The sequence below is a fragment of the Triticum dicoccoides genome, chromosome 1A, assembly GCF_002162155.2.
Source record: "Triticum dicoccoides isolate Atlit2015 ecotype Zavitan chromosome 1A, WEW_v2.0, whole genome shotgun sequence".
Lineage (NCBI taxonomy): Eukaryota > Viridiplantae > Streptophyta > Magnoliopsida > Poales > Poaceae > Triticum > Triticum dicoccoides.
This window is the reverse complement of record NC_041380.1, coordinates 482,619,532-482,628,353: the sequence shown is the minus strand read 5'-3', so window position 1 is coordinate 482,628,353 and position 8,822 is coordinate 482,619,532. Positions and strand designations below refer to the sequence as shown.

The 8,822-nt window shown below is 54.9% G+C and overlaps 1 protein-coding gene across 1 annotated transcript; it reads right to left on the bottom strand.

Moving 5' to 3' along the window:
• Positions 1-259: 259 nt before the first annotated feature.
• LOC119281053 (U-box domain-containing protein 29-like) lies at positions 260-2,160 on the bottom strand. The gene has a single exon (XM_037561698.1). It carries the CDS (start codon positions 1,890-1,892, stop codon positions 531-533), a length of 1,362 nt encoding a protein of 453 aa, XP_037417595.1. The 5' UTR covers positions 1,893-2,160; the 3' UTR covers positions 260-530.
• Between the last annotated feature and the right edge of the window lie 6,662 nt (positions 2,161-8,822).

The following is an 8,822-nucleotide window of genomic DNA, read 5'->3' as shown; positions in this document are numbered from 1 at the left end:
ACCACCACCTTCGACATAGGCATAGTGTCGGTCTATAGGACTGTTGCCGATATGTCGGTTTATATTTCATGTTTTTGTCAGACTTTTGAATTTGGCTGTATGCATCTTAGTTATGCGGCCGGATGTTACTCATAATGTTTTGTATTCCCTTGATGCTACACTCTGAGATAATAAAATCGCTCTTTATCGAAAAATGTCGACCGCGTGTGTGTTGATCAGTCCATTGACTGAAACTAACAAAACCACTGCGAAAGGCATCTAAAATAAGCACAGTAGCACACCACCAATTCAGAAGAGAACAAGAGGTAGCCATCCACTCCACTACGCGTCCAAATTAGGGTCGCATGTACAGGCAATACTGCGAGTATCTCGACATTTTTCCAAACAAAAATGCTATCTTGCTCACTTTGACTTGGTTTCTTGCGTCTCCACTCTGAATTTCTCCTTGTTATTTCAGTTTGCACAGCGATTTCACCAATGGAAGCAAACACAATTTGCACAGCGGGTTAGCTCGACAAATTTACTTGCTGCTAGTACGGCATGACATGGATGGTGCGGCTGTCGTAGGAGGAGGAGACCATGCCCTTCCTCTCCTGCTCCATCCTCACGGCTCTCAGCAGCTCGCCGGCCATCCTCGACGTCGCCGGCGAGCAGTCCCCTTGCATCACCACCAGCAGCTTCCCCACTGCTTCCGGCGCGGCTGCCAGCGCCTCCCTCATCTTCCGCTCCCCGCCCCCCGCGCAGCACGACAGCCAGAGCAGCGCCACCGCGGCCTCGCGCCCCATTTGCCCCACCCGTATCATCCTGCCCATCACGGCCGCCGCCACCTCGGCCGCGTCCTCGGCGATGGCTGCTTTACCGTCGCTGCAGCGGGCCGCCTCTACTAACAGCATCAGCGCGGACTCCGCCGCGGCCGTGGGCGCTGCCGCCACGGCCAGCGCGAGCGCGGGCACTGCGCCGGCTCGGACCATCGACGCTCGTGCGGGCCGCCCGCGTACCTGCACGGCCGCGGCCATGCACAGGATGGCTGCCGGCGACGCGGCCTCCTTGAGGATCCTCACCAGATCGGGGAACAGCTCCGACCTGTCGGCGATTGCGGTCTTGACGTCGGCGTCCGGCACGGGCGACGTCAGGATCGCCTCGAGAACCACGACGCCGGTGGGACCTGCTGCGAGCAGCGTCGCCACGACGCGCCCCAGATCGCCGGCCACGAGCGCGGTGATGAGGGCTTTCTTGGCATCTTCGCTGACTCCGCCCGCGGACAAGACGGCAGCCATGGCCTCCACGGCCATCTTGACCCGCCCACGCTTCTCGGTGCCGTCCCGGGTCAGGTAGGGCACCATCTCCGGCGCCACAGTGGCCAGGATCCTCACCGCGTCGACGCGCGCGTCGGTGCCGGCGCCCCCCTTGGCGAAGGAGAGGAGCGCCGGCACGGTGGAATCAAGATCAGCGGCGACGGCGGACGCGACGGAGGCCTGCTTCCCTTTCTCCGGCGCGATCTTGGCGGCCAGCGAGCGCACGGCTTTCTCCGCGGCGGCGGGCTCACCGTGCGAGGCGGCGAGCTGCGAGAGCGCCTCCTCGGGCGAGGGCGAGGGGGGCAGCGTGGCGGCGTGCAGGTGGATGAGGCGGCGAAGGAGCAGGTTGGGCACCAGGTCGGTGGACGCGAGCGGCAGCCGCGTGGCCGGGCAGGTGCGGTGGCCGGAGTCGAGCCAGCGCTGTATGGACGCCCGGTCGTAGGTGGCGCCGGTGGGGAGGCTCACCGGCGAGCGCATCACCTCGAGCGAGATCGGGCACTTGAACGCGGCGGGCGTGGTCGGGGAGGCGGCCATCACGAGGGGCTCCGGCGGCCGGATCCGCCGCCTGGCCTGCTGTCCGGCGACGAGCGCGTCCATGGCGATTGGCGGGGATTGCTGAGCTGAGCTGCTGGGGACGGACAGTGGGGGGAGGAAGTGCGGGCGGCCGAGGCCTTAAGAACGAGTGGGGGGTGATGTCAGCGGGTCAACGGTCAAAGTCAAGTGGGTGGGGATGGTGGTGTTGACGTTTCGCTCTCGATAAGGACGGCCATTGCCCATTGGTAGAGCAGCCCCGTGCCATCGCCAATGGAACCAGCGGAGCGTGGAGGATGGATGGGGACGAAGATGCCAATATAATTCAGACTTTTTTGCGGGGCCTGCTTCGGGCTTTGTTCGTTTAAAATGTGAGAACATTGAGACTTTGTTTCGTTTGAATGATAGCCATGCTCCTTCATCCAATTTCTTTTGTGCTAGAAATCAGCAGAAAATTTGGCCTTTTTTTCACCAGCTACAGTAAACACGTGACAGTCAAATATTATGATTTCAACAAAACAGAGAACTTTTGCAAAAATTACTCTAGAAATGTACAATTAATTTTTTTTCCCGTCATATCGTTGATGAGAGCTGAACTGCAAATTGTATCTTAACTTCTGCATTCATGCCTCAAGTTGTCGTCAAAAAAATAGTTGCCGTCAGAATATAGCTATTGCAATATATTTGTCACTTTAATATAAATCATACTGCACTTCAGCAAATTTATCATAAAGTTATTTGCTATAGATGGCAACAGAGTTGATCTCCATCTAGGAGTGCCTTCTCATCCTTAGAGCATCTCCAGCCGTTGGCCCACCAGAGACGCCTAAAATCGCTCTCTGGGGGTGAGCCGGTGCAAAAAATCGTCCTGGGGGCGAATTGGTCCCCAGCCGCCAGCCCCAGGGCCGTCCCCAGTCGCGTTCAAAAAATTTAAAAAATATAGAAAAGTTCAAACTTCGGCGAAATTCGGCATATATTACATTAAAAAATCGGGTTTTTATTACATAATATATATAATTAAAAAACTGGCTAAAAGCGGAGTAGTCGTCGTCGTCGTCGTCCGGCTTCTCCTCCTTGACGCGCCCGTCCCTGGTGGACCCCTGACCGGCGTCGCCTATGCGGGCTGGTGGGGGCGGCGCGGTGTCGTCGTCGCTGTCCTCGATGACGACGATTCCTCCTTCGTCGCGGCCCCGACGGCGCTGCGCGAATTGCCGCAGGGCGGCGCACTGGCGCTCCCTCGCCATCTTCAGGGAATCTGCGCGCGCCCATTCTAGGGTCGCGTCATCGTCGAGCTCGACGTCGCCGCCGTGCTCCGTCTTCACCGCGGGGAGGCCCGGCTCCGTATTCACCGGCGCCAGGCCCGGCTCCGTCTTGGGCTTGACGAAGCGCGGAGGAGCCGGAGAGGAGGCGCGCCGGCCGCCCTCATTGATGACGATGCCGGCGTTGCGAGTGCGTCGGCCGAGCGGCGTCTCCGCTGCGGGCTCGGCCTTGACGCCGAGTAGCGCCGGACGAGTGTGAGGAAGAGCGGGAGGAGGAGGAAGAAGAGGAGGCGCCGAACCTCCTGGGCAACCATTGCTCGTCGCATCGGCGGTGAGCCGTGGCCGTGGCGGCCGCCCTCGCCGGGGGGTATGCCAACGGCGGGTCGTTTCCGCCCTCGAGGTACGTCAAAACGCCCTCGAGGGTGCGGCCGGGGACACACCCCACCACAGGTGGCGTCCCTCGCTATTCTTCGGTCCGGCCACCACCGGCGCGCCGTTGGTGGACGCCATCCTTTGCTGCTGCCGGCGCTGGAAGTACGCCGTCCACGCCGCTATGTTGTCGACGGCGTACTCGGGAAGGGCGAGCTGGGCGTCGGTGAGGGAGGCGCGCACGACGTCGACCTCGCCGACGAAGTAGCCCGGTTTCACCACGGCGTCAGGCAACGGGGGAATGGGCACTCCCCCGTTGCTGAGCCTCAACTCCGTTGGCCCGGCGCGCATGTCCGGCAGCGTCGGGATGTTCGCCTGGAACAGGAGCCAAGACTCCTGTTCGCGGAGCGAGCGGCGGCCGAAGCCGTTGGCCGCGGCCTCATCTCTGGGGAATCACTCGGCCATCGGGAGAGGGAGGGAGGGCTCGACGGCGGCGCTCGGGAGAGGGAGGGCTCGGCGGCGACTCTCGGGAGAGGTAGAGGGCGGGTTAGCACTACTAGGAAAAGGGCTATAGATGGAAATGACACTAATGGCGCACCAGACATGTGGTGCGCCATTAGTATATACTAATGGCGCACCACCTTCTGATGCGCCATTAGTGTTGAAACTACTAATGGCGCACCCTACCCACGGTGCGCCATTAGTACCAAAAAAAATTTTTTGAACTAGTGCGCCTGTCCAAATATACTAATGGCGCATCCCCTGGTAGTGCGCCATTACTAGTTGTAACTAGTAATGGCGCACCAGCCAGAAGGTGCGCCACTAATGTTATTTTTTTTATTATTGTTTTTATTCCTTTTTTGCAAAAGTACTAATGGCGCACCACCAGGGGGTGCGCCATTAGTAACCTGGATTACTAATGGCGCATTTGTTGCTGGTGCGCCATTAGTAAGTGGGCAGCAACAAGATATTTTGGACAGCCTCTCCTCCCACTCACTTTCTCCCCACTTCATTCTCTCCACCGCCTCCTCCTTGTCTCGGGTGCCTCCTCTTTTTCACCTCATTTCCACCATAGATTCATTCAAATTAAGTGGTTAAGTTATCTTGTTTTGCTAGGTAAGTAAGGGGGGAAGCTATATTTATGTTGTTCTCCCTACAACAATGTGCACATGCACTTTTTATGGCCTAGCTAGATCTATGTATGTTCGTGGTGTTGCATATGTTTGTGGTGTTGCATATGTGTTTGTGTTTGGAGGTGTACCGGTATTTGAAATGCGATAGTTGCCAATATTTTGCCGGAATGTTGATTCATTTCCGTTTCGGCGAGAATTTTGGCATTAAGCATTCTTTTTGGTCCTATTTTTAGGGAAAGTCATGCCAAATTTTTTCTTGGTTCTAAAATATCGTTTTGCTCAACCCCGCGGGCGACCATGGTCCGCACGATGACCGAAGGCATCATGAAGAGGTTTTTAAGGTCCGCGAAGGCCGAGATGCTTCAAAAGAACGAGACAGAGATAAGATGTCTGTGTCGAAGATGCAAGCTGAATAGCCTTATTGCGGACCCGGATTCCGGGAAGGTGCGGGACCACCTGCTCTTGCGTGGTTTCATGGATGGCTATCGGTGGCAAGGTGATGAAGATGACTACGAAGTCGTCCATGGGGGGCGGGCAAGAAATGAGGAAGGGCAGCAAGACAACCACCGCGGCTCGGGGGGGCGAGAAGACGAAGAATCCCCAGGAGATGATCACGACGGTGATGCTGTACACAGTCATCATGTAGAAGATGCAGGACATGATGATGATGCCAGCGGAGCAGACGACGCTGGACCATCGATGGGCTGGGTGCAGGACCCTCATATTCAAGAGCTGCTTCTCAAGCAGACGGATAACGCAAGAGCTGCCGCCCGAGAGAAAGCCAAGATGGATCAACTTGAGTTAGACGCGGTTACTCCATTGTATGAAGGATGCAGGCCCGAGGATACCCGCCTGAAAGTAACGCTCATGGCTCTGGAGATGAAGGTAAAACGCAAAATGACCGACGCATGCTTCGACGAGAACATGTCATTCTGGCACGAACGTCTTCCCAAGGGGAACAAGTGCCCGACCAGTTTGGAGGAGGCGAAGAAAATCGTGTGTCCTCTGGATTTACCGCACGTGAAATACCATGTGTGCATGAACAATTGCATCATTTATCGGGACGAGCACGCGGAGTCTACCATATGTCCGGTGTGCGGTGTCACTCGATACAAGAAGAGGAAGAAAGCTCCTCGAAAAGTGGTGTGGTACTTTCCGATCACTCCTCGTCTGCAGCGGTATTTCGTGGATCCTAAGGTAGCAAAGCTCCTGCGTTGGCACGCGGATAGGGAGGAGAAGAAGCAAGAAGATGACGCAAATGATCCGGAGATAGATAAAAAAGACAAGATGCTGAGTCACCCTAAGGATGCGAGCCAGTGGCAAGCGTTGAACTTCGAATACCCAGAATTTGGGAACGATCCAAGGAACATCGTGCTGGGCGCGAGCACCGATGGAGTCAATCCGTTTGGCAGCCAGAGAAGCACACATAGCACCTGGCCTGTGTTTGTGTGGATGTACAACCTTCCCCCCTGGTTGTGCATGAAGAGGAAGTACATTCACATGAGTATGCTAATTGAAGGGCCGAAACAACCAGGGAACGACATCAATCTGTATCTGGGGCTGCTGAAAGAGGAGCTTGACACGCTGTGGAAAACGTCAGCCAATACGTGGGATGCCGCAGAGAAAGAATATTTCCCTATGAGAGCCGCACTACTCACGACGGTGCACGACTATCTCGGTTACGGATATCTTGCGGGGCAGGTAGTCCACGGATTTTCTGGATGCGTAAGGTGCATGGATGACACAACGTATCGCCAGCTAGATAGAGATCCCGGGTCTTCGAAAACCGTGTTCATGGGACATCGAAGGTGGCTTCGCGACGATGACCCGTGGAGGAAACGCAAGGATCTGTTCGATGGTGAAACCGAACCCCGAAAACGCCCGTGTACGAGGAGCGGCGAGGAAATAGACAAGCTGTTGAAAAATTGGAAAGACTGCCCACTACCGGGAAAAAAGCAAAAGGCGCCAGAGCCGGGAAAGAAGCGAAAGGCGCCAGAGCCGCTGCTGAAGGTATGGAAAACGAGGTCTGTTTTCTGGGACTTGCCGTACTGGAAGATCCACCGTGTGCCTCACAGCCTTGATGTCATGCATATCACGAAGAACGTGTGCGAGAGTCTGCTTGGTACCCTGCTCAACATGCCAGAGAGGACCAAAGATGGGCCGAAAGCAAGGGCAGACTTGAAATCAATGGGCATCAGGCAGGAGCTTCACGCTATATATGATGATGATGATGATGATGATGATGATGATGATGATGATGATGATGATGATGATGATGATGATGATGATGAGGCGAAGCAGGACACAGAAAGTCGTCGCAAAGGCAAAAAGGCCAAGAAGACCGGAAATGACTATCCTCCCGCGTGCTTCACTCTAAGTCAGGAGGAGATCGAGCAGTTTTTCACCTGCCTCCTAGGAGTAAAACTTCCTTACGGTTACGCGGGGAAGATAAGCAGATACCTAGACCCAGCGAAGCAGAAGTTCAGCGGGATGAAGTCTCACGACTGTCACGTGCTGATGACGCAGATACTTCCAGTTGCAATCCGTGGGATCATGGACGCGCATGTCCATGAAACGCTATTTGGCCTATGCGACTTCTTCGACGTCATCTCTCGGAAGTCGATTGGCGTGAGGCAACTCAGAAGGCTACAGGAAGAGATCGTGGTGATACTATGCGAGCTTGAGATGTACTTCCCGCCCGCATTCTTCGACGTTATGGTGCATCTGCTGGTCCATATAGTGGAGGATATCATCCAACTCGGGCCGACGTTCCTGCACAGCATGATGCTGTTCGAAAGGATGAATGGTGTCATCAAAGGATACGTTCGCAACATGTCACGTCCAGAAGGAAGCATAGCCAGGGGCTTTCTGACCGAAGAGTGCATCTCCTACTGCACGAATTATCTAGGCATCGAGAACCCCGTTGGTCTGCCCGTCAACAGGCACCTCGGCAGGCTCGCTGGATGGGGTCACCGTGAGGGTCGCCGCGAAATGCATGTCGACTTCGAGGGTCGACTCGCCGACTTTGAAAGAGCAAACCTAGTCGCGCTACAACACATAGACGTGGTCGATCCTTGGGTGGTAGAGCACAAAACCTTTATTAAGAAGACGTACAATGACCGAGGCCAACAGAGGACGGACGGAGATACACTCAAAGAGCACAACTCATGTTTCACGCTGGTTCAAGCAGAAGCTTCTGTCGTACCCTTTACATGAGGATTCTTCCGCGGAAGAACAACTCATATTCGCCTTGTCACAGGGCGCCGAGCACAACCTGATGACCTATGAGGCGTACGATATCAACGGCTACACATTCTACACTGAGGCCAAGGACATGAAGAGCGATGGTTATCAGAACTCCGGGGTAACGATGGAATCCTACACCGGTAACGACGAGGACAGATACTACGGAAGGATCGAGGAGATCTGGGAGCTGAGCTACGCTGGAGAGAAGGTCCCGATGTTCCGTGTCAGATGGGCCAAGAACGTCATAAAAGAAGACCGGTATTTCACCACCATGGTTATACCCGAAGCCAAATCCAAGACCGCGGGCGCAAACGTCACCGCGAAAAATGAGCCATGGGTACTGGCTTCCCAAGTGGACCAATGCTTCTTCATTACCGACCCGCCAAAGCCCAGTCGTGTTGTCGTGAGGAGAGGCAAAAGGAAGATCATCGGAATGGATGGAGTAGCCAATGAGCAAGACTTCGACAAGTACGGCGACCCGAGGATCGAACATGACGACGATGATGAAGTAGCAGCATACACCACAAGAAGAAGCAGGACCACCCTACCTAAAGGACGTCCGTTCCACAGAAGAACTCCATTTGCGAAAAAGAAGGGCAAGAAGATTGTGAACAAATAGCTAGCTAAGATCGATTGTATTTAAATCGTAGCCTTCATTTCTCGATTGTATTTCATGGGTACTTGTTGAACTATCATGAATATTTTTAAATTTCATGGACACTCGATCTCGATCCCCCTCCATCTCGATCGCTATCCCACCTCGCCAGATCCGGTCCCCCCCGCCGCCGAGCACCCCCCAGTCCACCGGCCGCCGCCGCCGACCCCCCGCACCCTCGATTCCCCTACTCAACCGCCGCCGCCGACCCCCCGCACCCCGCGCACCGTCTTATAAAAAAAATAAGTATCAAACAGCTTTTTAAATGCTACTGTCTTATAAAAAATATTAGTGTTATTATTTAAACAAGTTTGAACATATTTAAACACAAATA

Coding starts and splice junctions, on each gene's coding strand:
- LOC119281053 (XM_037561698.1), bottom strand. CDS start 1,892: ATGGACGCGCTCGTCGCCGGACAGCAGGCCAGGCGGCGGATCCGGCCG.